Here is a 23,836-nt window from a genome sequence, read left to right as displayed (position 1 = left end):
AGAATATGCTTTACTGAAGTGTTTTAATTATGCAAAACTTTACAACTTTGTAATTAGCCTCTACTCCTTTTACTAGTACTGTGTATTGAAGCAGTTCCACATCAGAGTGGTGGCTGGGGTTTTTCTAGGCAACACTGGCCTCACCCATTTATTTTCATAATGTTTAAAGTGCTTAGTGTTAATATTATATTCTTCATTCAGCCCAGGAAACAAATGTTATGGCAGTCAGAAATAGCTAACGATAAAGTTTGATAGTATTTGTATCTAACATAGTCTTTGCTCATATCGAGAACCCCTGCTGGATTCCTATTAAGGACTAAAGAGTTATTTACTCTATTAATCTATTTTCTCAAATGGTTTGTGGGTATAATTATCAGATAGTTACAGCATAGTTGCTGTCTAAACTTGGATAGCCACTGATGTTGACCCTTCCTTTGGATATTTTCATTCTGATCCTTTGATGGAGAAATGACAATAGAGGGAAACTCATGTATTGCATTAGGAATATGGGGAATTTTTTTTAGAAGTGGAAAGTATTTAGCAACTTCTGTAGTGACATGTTTTGTTTTAAGTAACTTAGAGTTTTTTTCTTTAATGATTATATAATACAGGTTATAAAAATAGAATGTTTTAGGTGGTGGCTACTAAAATGAAAAATCTTTCAGGTAATCTATAGCTTCCACATTTTAAGGAAAGTACTGTGAAAATGAGTGATGTATGTTTTATTACCTTTCAGATTGCCATGGGGATCCCTCTATACAGAATCAAGGATATTCGTATGATGTATGGGGTATCTCCCTGGGGTGATGCTCCCATTGATTTTGAAAATTCTGCTCATGTTCCTTGTCCAAGGGGCCATGTTATTGCTGCTCGGATCACTAGTGAAAATCCAGATGAGGTAACCCATCACTTAAAAGGTTTTTTCCCCTGTGAACTTTAATATTAAGATGGTACCTGAGGGTTATACTTTTGAAATATTTTGGGCCTTCCTCTGGAGAGGGAAATTTATAGAGGTTCCATCAGAGCAGACAAAGAAGTGATCACTGCTGTATCGATCATTTCATCCTACTGCAGTCACTGTCGAGTCCTCAGTAGCACCGGACATTGGTTTTCAAGCCTTTATGATTTTTGTGCGTCATTTCTGTCTTATGTGTGATTAACACAGAGCCTAAACAATAAATATATAAATGTCCTCTTCCTTAGAAACAGAGCATGGTCTCTCATATTCTTCATTCTCTAACAGGGTTTTAAGCCCAGCTCAGGAACAGTTCAGGAACTGAACTTCCGCAGCAATAAGAACGTCTGGGGTTATTTCAGTGTTGCTGCTGCAGGGGGACTTCATGAGTTTGCTGATTCTCAGTTTGGTCACTGTTTCTCCTGGGGAGAAAACAGAGAGGAAGCAATTTCGTGAGTATAATAGCATTTTATTGCATTTAAAAAATAAACCTGTGCAAATCCTCAATGAAAGTGTGGAAATGGTCAGGGAATCATTCATCTGCTACACAAGTACCAATATGGACAGCCTTTTTGAAGAAGAGTATCTTTAATTGCATTTGCATTCATGTTGTGTTAAATTATGCAGTGTTTGACAGATGTTTTTCTGTTTGTTGTTTGAGGCTTTTCAAATATTTTTGCTTTCAGATTTTTTTGTAAGCTTATAAGTTGATTACTTTAATGATACTATTTCCCATAAAATATTTTTAAATATTTTATTGTTTATTCTATTACAATTGTTGCAGTTTTCCCCTCTCCTTCCACCTTCACCCAACCTGCTCCCCACTCCCATACTCAATCCCCACACTGTTATCCATGTCTATTGGTCCTTCTTATGTGTTCTTTGACTAATCCCTTCACCTTCTTTCAGTTTCTACCTCCCTGCTCCCCTCTTACAGCTGTCAGTCTATTCCATGATTCTGTCTCTGGTTCTGTTTTGCTCATTAGTTTATTTTGTTCATTAGATTCCTCTTATAAGTGAGGTCATATGGTATTCATCTTTCTCCGACTGGCTTATTTCACTTAGCATAATAGTCTCCAGTTCCATCCATGCTGTCTCAAAAAGTAGGAATTCCTTCTTTTTTTCTGCTGCATAGCATTCCATTGTGTAAAAACCACAGTTTTTTTAATCCACTCATCTACTGATGGGCACTTAGGTTGTTTCCAAATCTTGGCTGTTGTAAGTAGCACCACAGTGAACATAAGGGGGCATATATTCTTCTGATGGGGTGTTTCAGGATTTTCTGCAGTGGAATTGCTGGGTCTAAAGGCAGTTCCATTTTTAATTTTTTGAGGAGATTCTGTACTGTTTTCCACAGTGGCTACACCAGTCTGCATTCCCACCAGTAGTGCACTAGAGTTCCCTTTTCAACACATCCTTATACAGCAAGAATATTGTTATGTGAGATATCTGAAAATTTACTGCCTATGTTTTCTGCTAAAATTTTTTATGGTATCATGACATATTTAAGTCTCTTGACCATTTTCAGTTTATTTTGGTGTATAGTATAAGTTGGTGGTCTAGTTTAATTTTTTTGCATGTGTCAGTTCAGTTCTCCCAACACCATTTATTGAAGAGACTATTTTTATTCCATTGTGTGCTTGTGGCCCCCTTGTCAAATATCATTTGACCCTAAAGACGTGGATTTATTTCTGGGCTCTCTATTCTGTTCCATTGATCTGTGTGTCTGTTCTTATGCCAGTACCAGGCTGTTTTGATTACAGTGGCCTTGTAGTATAGTTTGATATCAAGTATACTTGTAGTATACTTTAATATACTACAAGTGGCCTTGTAGTATAGTTTAATGGAGTGATCCCTCCAACTTTATTCTTTTTTTCAAGATTGCTGAGGCTATTTGGGGTCTTTTTTGTTTCTATATAAATTTTTAGTGCATTTGTTCTAGATTTGTGAAATATGCACTTGGTATTTTAATTGGAATTGCATTTAATCTATAGATCACTTTGGGTACTATGGACATTTTAATTATGTTAATTCTTCCAATCCATGAACACCGTATATACTTCCATTTATTTGTATCTTCCTCAATTTCTTTCTTCATTGTTTTATAGTATTCTGGTGTAGGTCTTTTACCTCCTTGGTGAAATTTATTCCAAGGTACTTTATTTTTCTTGTTGCTATAGTAAGTGGGATTTTTGTTTTAGTTTCTCTTTCTGGTAGTTCATTGTTTGTGTACAAAAATGCCATCGACTTCTATCCTGCCGCTTTGCTGAATTCACTTATTAGGTTGAGTAGTTTTTTGGTGCAGCCTATAGGGTTTCCTCTGTATACTATCATGTTGTCAGTGAATAATGACAGTTTCACTTCCTCCTTTCCAATTTGGATGCCTTTTATTTCTTCTTGTCTGATTGTTGGAGTAGGACTTCCAGTACTATGTTGAATAAGAGAGGTGAAAGCAGACACCCTTGTGTTGTTCCTGATCTTAAGGGAAATGCTTTTAATTTTTACCCAGTAAGTATGATGTTGGCAATAGATTTTTTGTATGTGGCATTTATTATGTTTAGGTATGCTCCCTCTATTCCTGTTTTCCTGAGTGTTTTTATTATAAATGGGTGCTATTTTATCAAATGTTTTTTCTGCATCTACTGATAGGATCATGTGATTTTTGTCTTTCATTTTGTTTATGTGATGTATCACATTTACTGATTTGTGAATATTGTACCATCCTTGCATCCCTGGAATAAATCCCACTTGATCATGGGGTATGACCTTTTTAAGGTATTTCTGGATCTGGTTTGCTAATATTTTGTTGAGGATTTTATCACCTATGTTCATCAGAGATATTGCCCTGTAATTTTATTTCTTTGTAAAAAGTGTCTGTATCTGGTTTTGGAATTAGGATAATACTGTCCTCATAAAAAGAGTTTGGGAGTTTTCCCTCTTCTTGAATCAGTTGGAATAGTTTGAGAAGGTGTGTGCTCTTCTTTTAATGTTTGGTAAAGTTTGCCTGTGAAGCCATCTGGTCCAGGGCTTTTGTGTGCTGGGTGTTTTTTGATTACTGCTTCAATTTTGATAGCTGTTATCAGTCTATTCAGGTTTTCTTCTTCTTCCTGATTCAGTTTTGGGAGATTGTATGTTTCTAGAAATTTATCCATTTTGCTCAGGTTGTCTAATTTCTTGGTATATGTTGTTCATAGTAATTTCTTACAATCCTTTGTATTTCTGTGGTATCAGTTGTTACTTTTCTTCTTTCATTTCTGATTTTATTTCTATGGGTCTTCTCATTTTCTTGATTAGTTTGGTTAAAGTCTTGTCAGTTTTGTTTATCTTTTCAGAGAACCAGCTCTTGGATTCATTGATTTTTTTGAATTGATTTTTTAGTCTATGTCATTTATTTCTGCTCTGGTCTTGATTATTTTCTTCATTCTATTCACACTGAGTGTTTGTTCTTCTTCCTCTAGTTCTTTTAGTTGGAGGGCTGTTTATTTGAGATTTTTCTATCTTCTTTAGGTAGGGCTATAATTCTATTAACCTCCCCCTTCAGAATTGCTTTTGCTGGTGTCCCATAGGTTTTGGGTTGTGGTAAGTTCGTTTTCATTTGTTTCCCGGTACTTTTTGATTTCCTCCTTGATCTCATTGTTAACCAATTCATTATTTAATAGTATGTTATTCAGCATCCATATATTTGAATGTTTCTGAGCTTTTTCCTTGAGTTTGGTTTCAAGTCTCAAGCCATTGTGATCCGAGAAGATGCTTGATATGATTTCAATTTTCTTGAAATTTTTAAGGCTTGTTTTGTGTCCTACCATGTGGCCTAGCTTTGAAAATGATCCATGTGTGTTTAATAAGAATGTTTATTTTGCTTCTTGTCAACGCAACATTCTGTAAATATCAATTAAGTCCATTTGATCTAGAGTATCTTTTAAGGCTGATTTATCCTTGTTGATTTTTTTTGTCTAGAAGATCTATTCATTGTTGACAGTGGGGTGTTAATATCCCTCACAATGACTGATTGCTATTGATCTCTTTTTTAAAGTCCTCCAAGATTTTCTTTATATATTTAGTTGCTCCTATATTGGGTGCATACATGTTTACAAAGGTTATATCCTCTTGTTGGACCGTTTCCTTAAGTATTATGTAGTGACTTTCTTTGTTTCTTGTTATGGCTCTTGTTTTGAAGTCTGTTTTGTCTGATATAACTGTTGCTACTCCAGGTTTTTTAATCATGTCCATTTGCATGGAATTTTTTTTTTCATCCCTTCACTTACAGCCTGTGTAAATCTTTTGTTCTCAGGTGTGTCTCTTGTACACAGCATATATGTGGGCCATGTTTTCTTATCCATTCAGCTACCCTATGTCTTTTGATTGGAGCATTTAATCCATTTACATTTAAGGTTATTATTATTTTTTAAAGATTTATTTATTTATTTATTTTTAGAGGGAGAGGGAGAGAAACATCAATGTGTGGTTGCCCGTCATGTGCCCTGACTGGGAATCAAACCTGTGACTCTTTGGTTAAACAGTCCGAGGCTCAGTTGACTGAGCCACACCAGCCAGGGCTTAAGGTTATTATTGATGGGTACTTACTCATTGCCATTTTTACCCTTTGTACCTGCATTCCTTTCTATTTTTTTCTTCTTCTTAAAGCAGTTCCTTTAGCATCTCTTGTAATGCTAGTTTGATAGAGATGTACTCCTTTGCCTTTTTTAAAAAATTTAACTGTGAAGCTCTTTTTTGTTTTCTATTTTAAATGAGAGTCTTGCTGGATAGAATGTTCTTGGTTGCAGGTCCTTGCTTTTCATTACTTGGAATACATTGTGCCAGTCCCTTTTGGCTTGTACTATTTCTGTTGAGAAATCAGCTGATAGTCTTATTGGAGTTCCCTTGTATGTTACTGGCTGTTTCTCCCTTGCTTCCTTTAAGATTCTCTCTTTGTCTTTAGATTTTGCCATTTTAACTGTGGTGTGTATTGGAGTGGGCCTCTTTGGATTCATCTTGGTTGGGACTCTCTATACTTACTGAACTTGCATGACTTTTTCCTTTACCAAGTTAGGGAAGTTTTCTGTTATTATTTTTTCAAATAGGTTTTCTATCTCTTGCTCCTTTTCTTCTCCTTCTGGTATCCCTACGATGTGAATATTGCTACATATTATGTTGCCCCAAAGCTGCCTTAAACTATCCTTGTTCTTTTTAAGTCTTTTTTCGCTTTGTTGCTCTGACTGGGTGTTTTTTTCTACCTTGTCTTCCAACTCACTGATTTGATCCTTTGCTTCATCTGGCCTGCATTTAATTCTTTCTAGTGTCTTCTTCATTTTAGATATTGTAGTCTTCATTTCCACTTGGTTCTTATTCGTAGTGTCTGTGTCCTTTTTCATGCTGACACAGTTCCCACTAAGTTTTTTTTTAGTTCCCATAAAGTTCCTTGTAGTTCTCACTAAGTTCCTTGAGCATCTTATAACCATTACTTTGAATTCTATGTCCGATAAATTGCTTGCTTCAGTTTCATTTAGCTCTTTTTCTGGGGATTCCACCTTTACATTCAGTTGGGGGTTGTTTCTTTGTCTCCCATTTTAGCTGACTCTTTTTGTTTGTTTCTATGTATTAAATTGATCTTGATTAGATTTGACCCCTTGTCTTTGTGGGAGGGCCTTATGTGGCAGGAGTCCTGTGGGACTCAGGGGTGTAGTCTCCTTGATCTCTTGAGCTGGATGCTCTAGGGATGCCCTTTATACAGTTTATATGGGCTCTCCTGTTGTATTTGGGGTTTGATTGTTACTGGCCCATTCATTGGTGGGTTCTCCCCTCTGGCTGGCTGACTGACTGAGAGTCTCCACCTGCACCACGTCTCATATGCTGTTGTACAGGTGCTAACAGAACAAAGCAAAACAATGCGGGAAACAAAACCCACACAAGCAAAAATACTGCCCCCCCAACATGAGTAGTATCGGTGACAAATGAGCAAAGATTAATAATGTTGGAAAGGGAATATTATAAGAAAGAAAAAGAGAACATATGATGACTAAAGGAAAGAAAAATGATTGTTAGAGAATAAAAAATAGTAAGAGTAAGCAATAGAAATAAGGAATTGCCATAAAATGTCAAAAAAAGAGAAAAATAAAATTTAAAATGAAAAATAAGAAAGGGAAGGAAGAAGGCAAAATAGAGTAAGAAAAGGGAAGAGTAAATTATGAGATACTGAAATTAAAATATAATGAAAAATAGAAACAAAATTGAGGAAAAATAAAAAATGTTAAAAAGCTGTGTGGGAGAAAAAAATAATGCAAAAATGGGAAAGAGCAAAGTGGAATTCCTCTCAGCAGAGTTTAGTGTTTGCCTGCTGGGTTCTGCTTCTGGATACAACTCCGGTGTTGTCCAAAGCTGGTGTAAGCCGATGTCAGATACTGTGCACATCTAGCTCTAGGGAGACTTTTTGAAGGTACAAGTGATTCATACCCTGTGGCCGTCTCCTTCAGACTGGGCTTTTGCTTCTCTGCACTGCTGATGACTTATCAGCACAAGGCCCAGGGGTGGGTCAACTAATGACTGAAAGCACCACAGGTACTGCCTCCGCCTGCCTATATCTGCGCTCCTGCTATTAGTCTTAGGCTGGTCACGGACCCATTTGTTTCCGATAGGACATCTAGCACAATCTGGAAGATGGAACTTCTGGATGTCCCTTGGGAGGAGTTGTTCAGACTTCAGAGAAGATGGTGGATGTTTTCCTCTGTCCATGTGCCACACGTCTTGGTCTGTCCCAGATTATTTCCAGGAGAGAATAGTTGCTAAAGAGTTGGCTGTCCTTTTGTATGTGGGGCCAATCTATGTAAAAGAGTCAGCTCTTTCCTGCTTGGAGCTGATGGCAGCTCTGTATAAGAGCCAAAGCTCCCGGGGTTGGCCTCCCTCTTTCAGCCTCTCTGCCCTTCCCTGTGGTTGCCTGGGTTTTCTCCAGAACCTTTTGATGAAGGTCTGTAAACTGAGACCAGGTCTGTTGAAATAGGGCTATCAGTCTGTAGTAATTGCAGTCCGTAGGGCACTCAGTGAGGGGAGAGTAGTCCCTAAGCAGAACTGACCCTTTGCCAATTTGGGTTCTTGCTTCCTCAGGGGGTTCACTCTTGGTTCAGGATGAGTACATTAAACTTACCCTTTTGCAGGACTGGGCTCAGCAGCTCTGGACTTCGGGAGATAGATCAAAAGAACCTCCCATTGGGGTTGGAGCAAGACCAGACTGTAGGTGGGGACTAAACTTTCTGTCTCAGTCTAAGACTCAGTAGGAGGTGAAGCTCTCTATCCTGCTCCCAGGTGATATCCTCTAAAATTCTCATATTTTGAGAGTCCCTGTTTGAAGTTTCTCCTTCTCTGTCCCTGTGGAAATACACCTAGTGGGGGAGTCTTGTACCTGGCAGGACTGTTCTGCAGATTCTCCCCATTGGAGGTGTTGCCTGCAACCCTGCAGGAGGGGGATGGGCACACTTTTCCCTTCCCAGAGGACTGTGTTATGTGGGGTGGTTTGCCTGGCTTCCAAGTGTCCCAGATGCCTAACTCTTAACTCTTACCTAATTTCCATCCCACAGCCTTTGCAGGAGGCGCAGTCCAGAACTCTGTTCCAGGCAGCCTCTTGTGAATTCAGCTTGGCAGGGCCCAGAAAACCCTTGTTGTGCAAATTTCTAATCTCCGGCCCAGTTGGATTCAGTGGGAAAGGATCTGGAGATCCAGCATGACTTGGCATGGCTGAGAAAAGTTCAGAATGGGTCAAAAAAACAATTTTCCCATTTTTCTAGGTTCCTCTCTTAATCTGAATTTGTATTGTGATCTCTTCAGCCTGACGCCCAAAACACAGAAGCACTTTACGCTGAATTGCAATCTCTGATTTTCACAGGTGTGGTGGAACCTCACCACAACCTGCCACCAGAGAGCCAATAGCCTCCACTTGCCTCTATATTGCTGCAAGAATCCTTATGGCCCTACAGCTAAAAGGGGAGGGCGCTCCACTGCTGCATTTTCAATCTGGTCCCTGCTGGCAGGGCAGCTCTGCCCAGGTCCTTGCCTGGCCACCTTTCAGTGCCTTTTAAAGTCTCTGTGCTGTACCCGTACCACAATGCTGAGTCAGTGTCTCAATCTCTGCATATACAACCTCCCCACGGAATGAGATGTCTCTCAAAGTTGTGGCTGGCTGCAGCCTGCAGGTGCCTCTGACAAACCTGGGTGTGACAACCTGGTCACTTGAGTAGTCTGAGCCCTCTCCAGGTTGGCACCTCAGCTGCGGGAGCACTGTACACTGTGTGTGTAGCCTGGGTCTCACAGACTCAGTGGGTCTCCCCAGGTTACCCTGATTAGGGTCGATGATCCCTGCATGGAACTAAGGCCCCTTGCTCCAAGGGGCGAGGGAGCTCCAAAGCTGCAACAGGAGCCACGGACAGGGTATTTCCCTTTCTGTTTATAAAACCCCCTTGCTGGGTGGTACAAAGCATCTTCTGTACTCTTTGGCCTCAGAACTTCGTATCTGCTAAGATTCTGTTGATTGCCCAAGTTGGTTGTCGGAAGATCAGCTGCAAATCCAGGTCAGAGGCGGGAGCAAGTCGAATCAGCTTCCATGTACTCAGCTGCCATCTTTGGAACTTCCCATAAAATATTTTTGATAAACTTATATAATTGATTGCTTTAAAGAAATTGTTTTCTTATGTTGCTGGAGGGAGGTATGTTCTTGACCAAAAGTTTGACATCCTATAAATCATAGAGAAGACCTGTTATTAGTCATCAAAATAAAAGTACAGCTGTAAATGTCCTATAGTCATTCAAAGTAATAAAATTAAACTGTCACATATAAGGGACATAAAGAAACTGCCCCCACTGCTTATATGAGAGACCTCAGTATACTATAAAATATGCATATAGCTTATCCAAATATAACTGGTATATTATAAATGTTATTTGTTAATATTATATTAAACATAAATATTAAATACTAAACCGCAATTTGCTAGCCTAAAAAGTATGGCTCTAGGAGGTAATTTTGACCATTTAGATATTTTAGAATATGGATCCAAAATTGAGCTAATTCTATTTTTTAATTGTCTATTTCCTTATATCAAGTATTTAATACCATTCCTTTGATTTCTGGACTGTACACATAGAGTAGTAATCAATAAGTATTTATTAATAGTGTTGGGTCTTAGTAGTGTTTTTGGAAGTAGGGAAGTCTCTATAAGTAGCTTTTCCAGTTTAAAGCAATGCTACCAAAAAGCTGTCTGGTATATAAAGTTGCCCTTTTTTAAAAAAATCACAGTGAAGAAAGTTTATGCTGGAGTTTACAAATTGGTGACCTTCCAACTAATCACAGCCACAGGTGTTTGATTGGCTTACAAAGTGTTTGTGTTTTTAAAATTCCCAGTATTTAGAAACTGGGAGATTAAAATAAATATATGGATTTCTGCCTTCTCTTTAAAAATGGGATGATAATAACAACATTGGTTTTATATTGCACTTGGGAAAGTTAATAAAGCTGTGTGTGGCTGCTTCCTTTGGAAGAAACATGATCTGTAGTGTACACAGACCCCACCCAGTCTGCCTCAGTCAGTTACGATCTCCAAGTAGTGTTTGTTGATTGGGGTTTAGGTTTACAGTTCTGCTTAGGCCGACCACTGAGTATTTTCTACAGGACATGTCCTATGACCTAGTCCAGAAGCCTTGCTCTTTACTTCCTGACCTGCTCTGTACATTTTTTCTAACTAGGTGTGGTGCTAACTACGTTACCTTTTAGAATATTAGAAATATGATCTTTACAGTGATTTTGCTTCTTGACTTTATGCCAAAAGTTCATTCCTCAGCTTAGAGTTTCTTCTTTTCTTCATAACATTCTTCATACTCATATTTTTATTCTTATATATGTATATTTTTATTCATAGCATTCATCGTATTCTTGTTCTCTAGAATAGCCCTACCATGAGAACAGGACCATGTTCACTTTGTTGCTGCTGTATTCCCTGAACACAGTAAGTGTTCAGTAAATGTTTGTTAAATGAATGGATTTGCCACTAGTTCCTGTCCTCATACCCTCTGCTTCAGTAGTTCCCTGAACACAACCTATATTTTCTTCCTTCTTTCGCTTTGTTCTTGATATTCCATCCATTTATTCATTCACTCTAGTCAAAAAAATATTTGCTGAATATCTACTGTTTATGGCAATAAAAGAACGACAAAAATAGGGTCTCTGCCTTCGTGGAACTTTAGAATCCAGAGGAAGGGAGGCAAATAAACAATTAAACACAATGTAAAGTTGCTATCTATGATAGTGGGGTTATGTAAGGATGTTATAGGAACATATAGCCGGGTCAGCTAACTCAGTCTAGAGAGGGTCCGGGAAGATTTCCCAGGAAGAAGTGGCATCTAAACTGATTTCTAAAAAGTATATGTGGCCCCCAGCAACCGCACAATGATGTTTCTCTCTCTCTCTCTCTCTCTCTCGCCCCCCTTCCCTCTCTAAAAATAAATAAATAAAATCTTAAGAAAAAGTATATGAAAATAAGCCAGGCCAAGAGAGGACATAGAGAGGAAGGTAGAGGTGGAAAAGTGAAGAATATTCTAGTCTGAGAGAATGCCTGGACCACCTAGAACCCTATTTCTACCACAGTCACATTCCCAGCTATACTTGTATCCCATGTCAGATTCTACATTCTTCATGAAATCACAGAGAGGTGGATTTTCCCTCTTCTTAGAACCTCTCTAGCACTTTTCTTATTTCTCTCTACTGGCACTCGTGTCTATATTCTCTCTCCCTTATGAGCCTAGTTTGTGTCTTGACTTTGTGAGGTGCGTAGTAAGTATTTGTTGAAGTAAGGACCTGTTCTGTGAGGGATAGACACTGGACAGAAATATACCAAAAAACAAACAAAACAAAAAAACCCATAGTATTTGAAATTCTGTTAAGATTGGATTATTTGACACTTAATTGAGGAATACTAAAAGGAATGAGCAGTCATTTCCCAGGCATCTGAAATGCTGCTAACAGAAACACCCTCACATGAAGTGTCAGGCTGACAGCTGACTAACCGGCCAGTTGCCTCATTGTATGGAAACCTTTAAGTTAATATATGAGCATGAATGAAAATTCATTGGACAGTATACTTAAGTATATTTTATTATATGTAAATTATACCTTAATAAAATAAATAAGGTGTAAGGAGAGGAGAATTATGTTCTAATTCCAGTTAGCCATCAACAAATGAATGGAATGATGGAAACCTAGTAAGTGAAAGCTGAGGGCTGCGCATAATTTGTCCTGTACTCCATGTAATGAAATGCATGTGATTTGCTGATGCACTCATGGTAGTATCAGTCAGAATTCATAAGTGTACTGACTTTCTATAAATTATCCCATCTGGAATGCATGTGAATGAGCAACTTATATTTTCATCCTTATTTGTTCTTGGAACTGTCTTTCCTCCACTCCCTCCTAAGACTCCAAAGGAATGAAACGATTCTTTAAAATGATTGAAAAACACTAAAACTTTTGTTGCTGAAACAGGTCCGCTTTTGTTCTTTTCCCAGAAACATGGTGGTGGCTTTGAAGGAGCTGTCTATTCGAGGTGACTTTCGAACTACTGTTGAATACCTGATCAAATTATTGGAGACTGAAAGCTTTCAGTTGAATAGAATTGACACTGGCTGGCTGGACAGACTGATAGCAGAAAAAGTACAGGTGTGTATTGCTCCATTTGCACAAACAGCTGTTGGGGTAGAGTTTTTATAGGCCTGTGGTATGATTGGTCTATGTCACTAGATAAAATTTATCTGATTCTAATGTAAATGGTTCTTGATCTACTTGGAAAAAAATCTAGGAGCCAGTGTAATTTAGCACTGTGAGAGTTCTTGTGCCTGTGTTACACAGTCATTTTATATGTAATAGTAGTTTGCAGAGAGGCACAGAGGGATTGAAATCTTTTCTTTTCCTCATTTGGTGTTAAATCTGGCTTAGAGTTAACAACTCTTACATTAGTCTAACAAATGCTGATGAGCAGGGCCTCATATAAATCAGCAGAGTTACCCCTCGTTCCTGAATTGCTAAGCTACTGTAAATTACCCAAGATTTTGTTAAAAATCATTAGATTCAATTAAATTATCTGAAAGTTCAAATTTTGTTTATATACTATTTTTCTTTGAGGTTATCAGTAGCCAAATATCTTTTACCTTTTTGAGTTTATTTCAGACAAAGGCTCGTATTTGAGCTGCTCTCTGATTCGTTCAGTGGAAACCCTAGAGAGAGTTGTTTTTCATCTCTCTTCAAATGAGGCCTCTGTTCAGATTCTAAAGTAAATGTGTTTTTGTGTCAAAAATCACTTTGGCAGTAAGGATGGAGATTCTCCATGCTGGCTGTATCTTCACAGCAGCTTTGAGCCTGATTTAAATTGAGAGGCCATGGTCCAAGTAACCATGCTTTTAATCTGCCCCGTGTTTCTTCCTTTCAGGCAGAGCGACCTGACACCCTGTTGGGAGTTGTCTGTGGGGCTCTCCATGTGGCTGATGTGAGCCTGCGGAATAGCATCTCTAACTTCCTTCACTCCTTGGAAAGGTGGGCTTTGTTTCTCATAGGTTGTGCAAGTTAACCAGTGGACCTGAGTACAGGGCTGAAGTGAAGTTCAAAGACCCATTTATTATTTTCCCTGCTTCTGGCAGCTTGTTACTGCTACCTGTTATTCACTGGCCCATGGGTATGGGAGAAAAGGGATGTAGGAGTTTATGGCAAATTATTTGGGGCTCTACTGCAGATTCTAGAAATTAGCTTATACTGCAGTTAGAATCCTGCTGAAGTAAACTTTCTGTCCAGTACAAGCATCACATTTTTCTAATCCCTGCTGAAGGAAATCTGGTGTTTCTCTTTAACATTGAACCCTGAATATTTTATATTTACTTGCAACGCCTTTTAAGAATTAATAATTGAGGCTCATATTCAGGGTAACCTCTCAAGTCTTTTCAAGTAGAGGATCAGACTGTATGGGGCTAAACTAATTTCTAACACTGATTCAGGAGACTAAGTTCTGCCTTTGAGTCCCTAGAGGAATGGTCCCAGGGGCTAATTGTTTTTATATATATATATATATATATATTTTTAAAGATTTTATTTATTTATTTTTAGAGAGAGAAGAAGGGTGGGAGAAAGGGAAGGAGAGAAACATTAGTGTGTGGTTGCCTCTCATGGACCCCCAACTTGGAACCTGGCCCATAACCCATGCACATGCCCTGACTGGGAATGGAGCCAGTGACCTTTCAGTTCTCAGGCCCGTGTTCAGTCCACTGAGCCACACCAGCCAGGGCAGGTCTAATTATTTTAAAGAACTTTGATCACAGACACTTTGTTTCCTTGTGTTGTTGACTTCCATCAGCTCCCTTTTGAGGTATCCGAAAGGAAGAAAAGAAAAATTAAAAAAATTGAACTGGGAGCTTTTGCCGTATGGTTCAGTTGGTTAGAGTGTTGTCTCGTAAACTGAAAGGATGTGGGTTCGATTCCTAGTCAGGGCACATGCCTAGGTTGCAAGTTCAGTCCTCGGTTGGGGCATGTATGAGAGGCAACTGATTAATGTTTCTCTCACACATTGAAATTTCTGTCCTTCCTCTCTCTATAAAATCAGTGAGCATGTTCTCAGGTGAGGATTCAGAAAAGGAAATTGGACTAAGATTTCACAGTTATTCAAGTCTTATGATAAATGTCTTTCACTTTGTTACTCTGACGCGCTAAACCCTTTACAAGCTCATTTTACCCTTTTATGTGAAATCTAAACCCCTAGGTGTGACTTTTAACTCCTTATATACTTTGGCCCCTTTTTACCAGTCCAGTCTTACAGATTTCTATTTCATAGCATGCAGTCCCTATCTCATTAAATGGTTTCTACTAGTATACAGATGTGTCATCCGTAATCTCCTGTACAAGCTCCCCTTCCTCTTTAATGTTATTTTGAATACTTGTATTTTGAAGTAGTTTCAGACTTATAGAAGAGTGGCATAGATACTCTCAACAACTTCCGTGTATTCTTTGCCCGGATTCACCATTTATTCACAACCTTCCCCTCTTGCTCTATCACTGCCTCTCTTTATTGTTATCATATTCTTTAGTGATGTTTCCTGCTTGGCAGTGTCTTTCCCTCTCCATCCAGTCGTACCCTGCTGCTTTTTCTTTAACACCTCAAATAACATCCCAGTTGATAGGAGGAGATTAGGGTTGGTTGTGCTGGGACATTTTTCTTTAAGTTTAGTTTTTATTTTTAAGTACAGGTAATATATTCACATGGTTCAAATTCAAAAGGCACAAAAAGCATGCAATGAAAATTCTTCTTACCTTTGTTCCTGGTCCATCCAGTTTCCTTCCCTTTAGTCAGTCCACATACCAGTTCCTTCTGTAACCTTCTGGACATTGTACATTTATATAAATATATAATGTAATAGTTGTTTCTTCCCACTCCTACTCTTCTAAAACCCAAATGGTTGCATACTCTGAAACTGTTCTGTACAATTTCACTTGCTTTTTTCATTATTTTGAGAATATTTTATATTAGTACAGAAGCTTTGTTTTTCTTTTTAATAGCTGCATAATATTCCAGTATATGGCTTTTTCATAATTTATATATCAGCCCAATACTGATAGTCATTTAGGTTGTTTCCAGTATTGATATTCCAGGAATTGCTATAATCAATAAAATTTGAGATTGCCTTATAAACTTTTAGAACTTTTTAGAAGTAAGTGTATCTCACATTGTTGTTCTTTCAGGGGTCAAGTCCTTCCTGCTCATACACTTCTGAACACTGTGGATGTTGAACTTATCTATGAGGGAGTCAAATATGTACTTAAGGTATGCTGAACTCCACTGAAGCTTATACCTTATTTTTTTGTCTCTCTTTGTTAGCTTGCTTCCTGTAGGTCAAGAGACAGGGGGGAAAGTTTGGTTCACTGCAGGGCTGTATTAGTGAAATTACAGTCATTATTTGTGTCAAAAGCCAGAAGCAATATTTGATGGTTTTCTGAAAATATTTTGGTTGCTCCTCAACGTTACATATAGAACCAAGAGATTAAGGAAACAGAACAACCTGACCAGGAAGCATGTAAGGTCACCCTGTTTGCTTGAAGCAGGGCTGGGCCCTGCCCGCAGACACCAATGCCAAGGGCATCAGTGCCATGAATTTCCTTTTCCTCTGATAGATCCTTTTTTCCTATATTTTTGACTGAATTTTTTTCTGGGACTCCACCTTGAAGGGATACTAACTTGTGCCCGGTGGTTTTCATTTCCCAGGTGACTCGGCAGTCCCCTAACTCCTATGTGGTGATCATGAACGGCTCCTGTGTGGAGGTGGATGTGCATCGGCTGAGTGATGGAGGACTGCTCTTGTCCTATGATGGCAGCAGTTATACCACGTACATGAAGGAAGAAGTGGATAGGTGAGTGGCTGCGTGAGGGCCAGTGGTTGGCCCTTGTATCACCTTTTCCTCTCAGTAGTCACTAGCTCTTGGGGTTTTCCAAGGTCTTTTTGGTATTCTCTTTTAATTAAAAAATAATAATATACGCACTTAACAAAAATCCCTAGTACTAAAAGTGTTTATAATGAAAACATTGTCTCTCTGCCACTCCAATGTGGGTAGATATGAAAAATAAGTTCCCTTTATAAGCACCCACTGTTAACAGTTCTCGTGTATTGAAATTTTTTATACATCTACAAGTTACATACTTGTATGTATAGTACACAGTATGTACTATATGTACATACTGTGTTTTTCTTTTAAAGGAAAAATAGATAAAAACAGATATTTCATAGATAAAAATAGTATTTAGCTACTGTTTTGCATCTTATTTTTTTCCTTAACAATCAGTGTTATTGTGACAGCTAAATGAATTAACATATGTAAAAAATGTTTAGTACTTAGGACATAGTAAGGGTTCAAGAAATGTTAGCTATTACATCATCATCATCTTTGTGTGTTTTTTTAAAATAGAGGTACCTGCCTTTGGTAATGGTTTTGTATAGCATTCCATTATATGGGTATATCATAATTGATTTACCCTGACCCTTACTGAAGCAAATTTTGTTATTCGGCATTGTAAATGAAGATGGAATGAATATCCTGTGTGCATGTATTTGTGTGGAATAAAGTTTTCCCCTTCCTTCCTTCCTTCCTCCCTTCCTTCCTTTCTTCTTTCTTTCTTTTATATTTTTTAAGATTGGCACTATTCTACCTCTCTGTTACAACCTGAGGTGCTTTATTGGCTTACATACTTCCACTTATCTTCTAGATATCGCATCACGATTGGCAATAAAACCTGTGTGTTTGAGAAGGAGAATGACCCTTCAGTGATGCGGTCACCTTCCGCTGGGAAGTTAATCCAGTACATTGTGGAGGATGGAGGCCATGTGTTTGCTGGCCAGTGCTATGCTGAGATTGAGGTCAGGGGGCTGATTGGGCTTTGGGTCATGGGAGGGAAGGTAGGAATGGGATTGTCTGGGATGGGCTAGGACTGAAGAGTAACTGAAAGTAAATAGAAAATAGACAGGACAGAGTATCAGTTAATTTAATGAGGGTTAGGAACCTTAAGATTTCAACATCAAATACAAAGCTTATAATTTTTCTTTGACAGATGAGGAATCTCTAGCTCTAAAAATAGATACTAGGCATCAGTACTTATTGTGTGTTAGGTATTGTGCTAGGTGTTAATTATACACAAAAATATATAATAGGTAGACGAGGAATACAAAACAAACAAGTAATAAATTCTGAATTCTTATAGAGCCGACACAGAATGCAGAGGACCACCTAACCCAAATCAGTGTGGGGTGGTTAATAAGGGAAGACTTCCTGCTGAAAGGGGTCTTTAATCTTAGTTTTGAGAGAGATAATAATTGACTAGGTGAAGAAGAACAGGGAAAAATGTTTAAAGGCAAGGGAACAGCCATGTAATAAAGGCACAGAAGCAAGATAGCATGGTATATTTAGGGAACTGCAAGTACATATTGGTATTGCTTGAGAATGGAATAAGTTTTAATGGGAAATGGCAAGCAAAGATGCTCAATAAATGGAGTTTGAGATCATGAAGGACCTTATAAAACATACTAAGAAAGCTTAGATTACCTTGGGAGGATTTTACATGGAAAAGTGATATGAGACTTCCAGTCAAGATGGAGGCATAGGTAGACATGTACAAGGAGGCATAGGCTTTGCCTCCTTGTACAACCCTAAGAAGGATCACAACTAACTTCAAAACAAAAAACACCCAGAACTGCCAGAAAATTGAACCATATGGAAGTCCATCAGCCAAGGATTTAAAGAAGCCATATTCATCCAGATGAGTAGGAGGGGTGGAGACAGGGAGCTGTGGTGCAGAAGACGCGGTGTGGTATTGGCGAGGTGGTGGCAGCCTGCCGAACAGGTGGTCCCACATTCATGTGTGGTAGGTGAACATTGGGAGAGACACCTTGGGAGGGACACCTTGGGAGTGAGTGATCCCAGCCCCAGGCCAGACTGCACACACAACCCAGGGTTCCAGCACTGTGAAAATAAAGCCTCATAATTTCTGGCTATAAAAATCACTGGGGGTTGGCGTGGTGGGAGAAACTGTTGGTCCCTTGGGAGAGCCCATTTAAAGGGTCCACAATTCCTAGAACATATGCAAACCCTCTCACTCTGGATATCACCACTGGGGCAGCACTAAAGGAGGCTAGTTGCATACAGGAAGGGGTTGAAGAGACTGGAAATGGCGCAAGTGCCAAGCAAACCTCCAGCAGCCAGGCAGTGGCATTGTCCCCTCTCCAGCCTCTCCCACACATACAAAGCAGTGAGGTGTGTTGCCCTGCCCTGGCAAATACCTAAGGCTCTGCCCCATATAACTTAACAGGTGTGCTAAGAAGGGGAGTCAGAGCAACTCTACTTTATACATAGAAACAAACACAGGGAGACTGCCAAATCAAGGAAACAAAGAAATATGGCCCAAATGAAGGAATAGAACAAAACTCCAGAAAAAGAATTAAGTGAAACAGAGATAACCAACCTATGAGATGTAGAGTTCAAAACACTGGTGATAAGGATGCTCAGAGAACTTACTCAAAAGCATAAGAGAAGAAATGAAGGCTACACTAAGTGAAATTAAGAAAAATCTGCAGGGAACCAACAGTGAAGGGAAGGAAGCTGGGGTTCAAATCAATGATTTGGAGCATAAGGAAGAAATAAACAGTAAACCAGAATAGAATGAAGAAACAAGAATTCAATAAAATCAAGGAGAGAATAAGAAGACTCTGGTACATCTCCAAAAGCGCCAACACCCAGATCATAGGATGCCAGAAGGAGAAAAGGAAGAACAAGAAATTGAGAACTTATTTGAAAAAAATGATGAGAAAGATGAGATTAGATAAGAAAATTTACCTAATTTGGCAAAGGAATTAGACATAGAAGTCTAGGAAGCACAGAGTTCCAAATAAGTTGTACCCAAAGAGGACCACACCAAAGACACATCATAATTAAAATGCCAAAGGTTAAAGATAAAGAGAGACTCTTAAAAGCAGCAAGAGAAAAGTAGAGAGTTACCTACCAAGGAGTTTCTATAAGACTGGCAGCTGATTTCTCAAAAGAAACCTTGCAGGTAAGAAGGGACTGGCAACAAGTATTCAAAGTGATGAAAAGCAAGGACCTATAACCAAGATAACTTACCCAGCAAAGCTATCATTTAGAATGGAAGGGCAGATGAAGTGCTTCCCAGACAAAGTAAAGCTAAAGGAGTTCACCATCACCATGCCCTTATATGAAATGTTAAAGGGACTTACTTAAGAAAAAAGAAGATCAAAACTATGAACAGTAAAATGACAACAAACACAACTATCAACAACTGAATCTAAAACACAAAAACAAAAATAAACTAAGCGAACAACTGGAACAGGAATAGAATCACAAATAGAGATATTTGGACATTTATTAGCTGGGAGGGGAAAAGGGGAATGGGGGAAGGTACAGGGATTAAGAAGCATAATTGGTAGGTACAAAATAGGGGGATGTTACGAGCAGTATACTTACATGTGTGACCCATGGACATCAACTAAGGGGGATATTGCTAGAGGGAAGGGGGCTACTGAGCAGAGGGGGGAAAGGGGGAAAAGTTGGGACAGCTGTAATAGCGTAATCAGTAAAATATACTTAAAAAGAAAAGTGACATGGCAAGATTTGGCCTCTGTGGTAATTGCTTTTAGTGTCCTTGTTGGAAGTGTCTAGCAGTCAGGGGAATCTCTTGGGAGGTTTTGAAGTGATGAGGCCACTCTAGGCCAGAAGTGATGAGGGCCTAAACAAAACAGCTGGCCAGAGAAGATTTTCGAGAGAGGTTTAGAAGATGTATTTGGCTGGGCTTCATAGTTGTTCGATCAGGGAGAAAGAAGAGTAAAGAATGACTCTTAGGTTTTTGGCCTGGGTATCTTATATAGACAGTCAAAGAGAGCATTTAGATCTGAGGGTATGAGAAGGCTAAATTGTTCATCACTTCCAAAAACAAAACAAGTACAAACACAAACTATCGCAAAGTGAATGTAAACATTAAAAACAGGAAATGTCAGTAGTTGTCATTAATCCGTGAAGCTAGGTCCTGAAAGATTTTCTAATTGTCTTCCTTGGTAGCCTCTTGGAGATTTTGATCAATTTCCATTTTTCTGGGTTGAATAAGATACAGTTCAACTTAGATGTTGAGGAAAAAAACCGACCTCTTTAAATCATTCATCTGTGTAAAGAGAAGTCAAATTCTAATTTTATTTATTTTTCATTACAGGTGATGAAGATGGTAATGACTTTAACAGCTACAGAGTCTGGCTGTGTTCATTACGTCAAGCGGCCTGGAACAGCTCTTGATCCGGGCTGTGTAATAGCCAAAATGCAGTTGGATAACCCCAGCAAGGTCCAGCAGGTAAGTAGGAAGGTACTTTTAATAGTGCTTTCCAAGAGCTAACTACATGACGGCTAATTCAGAGGGGCAGATGATTTCAGTGTTTGGTTTGCCAGTTTTTCTTAAGATTTTTCCCCTCGGATCTTTTGCCTTATATATTTTGAAACTATAGTTTGCAGGATTTACTATGATAATAAGATTCTATGACTTTTTTTTTCATGAGGCTTCCTCCATTGACTTCTTTCCTTAGAGCTGTGAATGGTGAAGGATGTTGATTTTTGAATGATGATTCTAAATTGCAATGGTATGTTTGTACCCTGCATAGAAAGTAATAGATGACTTGAATTCTCCTGTGTTTGGGGCTCACAGGCTGAGCTTCACACCGGTAGTCTGCCACAGATCCAGAGCACAGCACTTCAAGGCGAGAAGCTCCATCGAGTGTTCCACTATGTCTTGGATAATCTGGTCAACGTGATGAACGGATACTGCCTTCCAGATCCTTTCTTTAGCAGCAGGGTAAGAATCGCTTCTCTTGGGGAAGGGATATACAGATAAGGTAAGGTACCTGTTCTCCAAGATAGTTTAAAAGTCACATAAGGACTTTTTTAGATGGACCTCTTTTCCCTTTAGTTGTGGGATTTGAAGTGTTTAAATTCTTGCTTCTTATCCATGTCATTGACTTCACATTTAATTGGGAACTAAACCAGAGAGCAAGGGCTACGTTAGATTTCTTTATTGCAATTTCAAAGTAAGTCGATATGTGATAGTGAATTCAGATATATCATTTTATTTTGGGGATTGTCTTATTTTTGTCTGGATCCTATTTTATTATTTCCTTCTTCTTAGGTAAAAGACTGGGTAGAGCGGTTGATGAAGACCCTCAGAGATCCCTCCTTACCTCTCCTAGAATTGCAAGATATCATGACCAGTGTCTCTGGCCGCATACCCCCCAACGTGGAGAAGTCTATTAAGAAGGAAATGGCTCAGTATGCTAGCAACATCACATCAGTCCTCTGTCAGTTTCCCAGCCAGCAGGTATTTATAGTGACACTATCATTTTCTAATGGCTACCAATTCTGGAGTTCATGTTGTGGGGTTCTTTTCTGTTCAGCTCCTCTTTACTATCTGGATGTTGTGTTGTTACACTGTAAAGCATTGTTTCCTTCAAAAAAACTGCCTCAGAATACAAGTCCAATAAAAGTACTGCAAGTGAAATGTAAAGTATCTGTGGTTATGAGAAAAGGATATTGGCCATGTACTCCATACAGGTTTGGTCCTGGGACTCTGCCTTTAACCAGAGGTATTTTTATGAATCTGAAATAGAGGGGTATTCACAGTTTTATTATCAAAGACTTCTTTACCACCTCAATAGCATGCTTTTCCTTTGGCTGTAAAGCAAATTTACATGTAGGGAATAAAGCCAGGCAAGTGGGAAGTAAAGTTTGGACCTTTAGCATATCTTGCTTGTCATGGACTCTGGTAGTGTTTGTAATACAGTCATTAGTTCATCTGGGAAAGGGTGAAAAGAAATAAAAGTTGCTCGCTTATTTAATACAAACCCTTAAACTATGCTTAGTAACTTCTAGCTGCTCCATATAAGAGAGATAAATTATATGTTATAATTAAGAAGATTCCTAGTGGTGATGTTATTATACAGGTTAATACTTTGGTTCCCTTTGGTGAGTTGGGCTTCATTTTTTCTCTTTCTTATGCTTTAGATTGCCAACATCCTAGATAGCCATGCAGCTACACTGAACCGGAAATCTGAACGGGAAGTCTTCTTCATGAACACTCAGAGTATCGTCCAGCTGGTACAGAGGTAGTTACATGTAGCTCCAGATTCCCAGACCTCTCCAACCTCACACCTTCCTTTCTTCTAAGTAGTCAGAAAGGGATTTTCTTCAGGTTTGACTTAGCTAAATTAGAAAGCACTTATTATATCTTGGAAAATACCTTATATCTTCTAAATAAGTATCTTAGAATTGTAGGCTAACTCTTATACTTAATATTTTTGATGACTTCTTTGTATTCTACATCTTTTTGTCAGTTATTAAAGCACAGAAATTTCCTTTTCTCTTTCTTTGGAATTTTGATGAAATCCCAAATTTTTCTTCTGGCATAGGACCCAATGTTACATCTTTTCTTCTTAGCTTATGAAGCCAATTATTGGCCAAAGGAAGATACTCATAAACTTTTCAGGTCTCTCTTAGCCATTTCACGGATGTGGTGATCATTTCTACTTACCAGTGGGAAGTGAACAAGTTTATTGTTAGGCACGGCTATCAAGTGGTTTTTTGGTCACCTTTTTTTTTCCTTTCTCTTTATAAAAAAATCTTGTCTTTAGCCAGATTTCTTTAAGGCTTAGGATTTGAATTAATCTGGCTAGTTGGTTATAGGCTGGCCTCTGTCCTGCCCAATATTCAGAGGGAAAGCAGTTCAGTGAAAAGTATGGAAAGCCAATCTGGGCTCTGGGTTTATTATTTAATAGTCTGTTATTTAATAGTGTAAGCCTGTCAGGTTGTTCAGTGGAGACTTCTTCTATCTGCCTAGGTACCGAAGTGGCATCCGAGGCCACATGAAGGCCGTGGTGATGGACCTGCTGCGGCACTACCTGCGAGTGGAGACGCAGTTCCAGAATGGTAAGCCTCTTCCTGAGGACCCTGTCTGGGAAAGCGTCCCTGTAGGGCTGCGCAACAGCCGAGCCAGTTCGCCCTGTCACTGACACTTACCATTCACAAACTCTTCCTCTTTTCCCAGCTCCCTTAAAAATTAAACCTCTATATCCCACTACTGCCAAAGAAAGAACAACAGCAAAACACAGCTTGATGAGATTATGAATCCATGTGCTTCTGGGAAAGGGCTGGGATAATTTTTCTAGTAGAGGTTAGCATTTCCTGTTGATATCTTCTCGACCTTGTACAGAGAGAGATGGTTGAATCGTGTCCAGGCTGAAATTGAGAAATCCTGTCTGAAGAGCTTGCCTGTCAGCAGCTAA

The 23,836-nt window shown here is 38.9% G+C and overlaps 1 protein-coding gene across 7 annotated transcripts in view; it reads left to right on the top strand.

Moving 5' to 3' along the window:
- The window catches only part of ACACA (acetyl-CoA carboxylase alpha), a 220,907-nt gene that overhangs the window by 51,202 nt on the left and 145,869 nt on the right, over positions 1-23,836 (top strand). For all 7 annotated transcript variants that reach the window (XM_036033622.1, XM_028520093.2, XM_036033620.1 and 4 more), the window contains 12 exons: positions 737-898; positions 1,244-1,407; positions 12,497-12,647; positions 13,414-13,517; positions 15,708-15,789; positions 16,228-16,373; positions 17,224-17,374; positions 20,728-20,862; positions 21,211-21,357; positions 21,688-21,876; positions 22,560-22,660; positions 23,392-23,480. In XM_036033622.1, the coding sequence (XP_035889515.1) occupies positions 737-898; positions 1,244-1,407; positions 12,497-12,647; positions 13,414-13,517; positions 15,708-15,789; positions 16,228-16,373; positions 17,224-17,374; positions 20,728-20,862; positions 21,211-21,357; positions 21,688-21,876; positions 22,560-22,660; positions 23,392-23,480 (1,621 nt within the window). The remainder of the gene's footprint in view (positions 1-736; positions 899-1,243; positions 1,408-12,496; positions 12,648-13,413; positions 13,518-15,707; positions 15,790-16,227; positions 16,374-17,223; positions 17,375-20,727; positions 20,863-21,210; positions 21,358-21,687; positions 21,877-22,559; positions 22,661-23,391; positions 23,481-23,836) is intronic.

The sequence above is a fragment of the Phyllostomus discolor genome, chromosome 8 (assembly GCF_004126475.2).
Source record: "Phyllostomus discolor isolate MPI-MPIP mPhyDis1 chromosome 8, mPhyDis1.pri.v3, whole genome shotgun sequence".
Classification (NCBI taxonomy): Eukaryota; Metazoa; Chordata; class Mammalia; order Chiroptera; family Phyllostomidae; genus Phyllostomus; species Phyllostomus discolor.
Note: the sequence above shows the minus strand (reverse complement) of the source record. Positions and strands in the feature narration are given on the sequence as shown.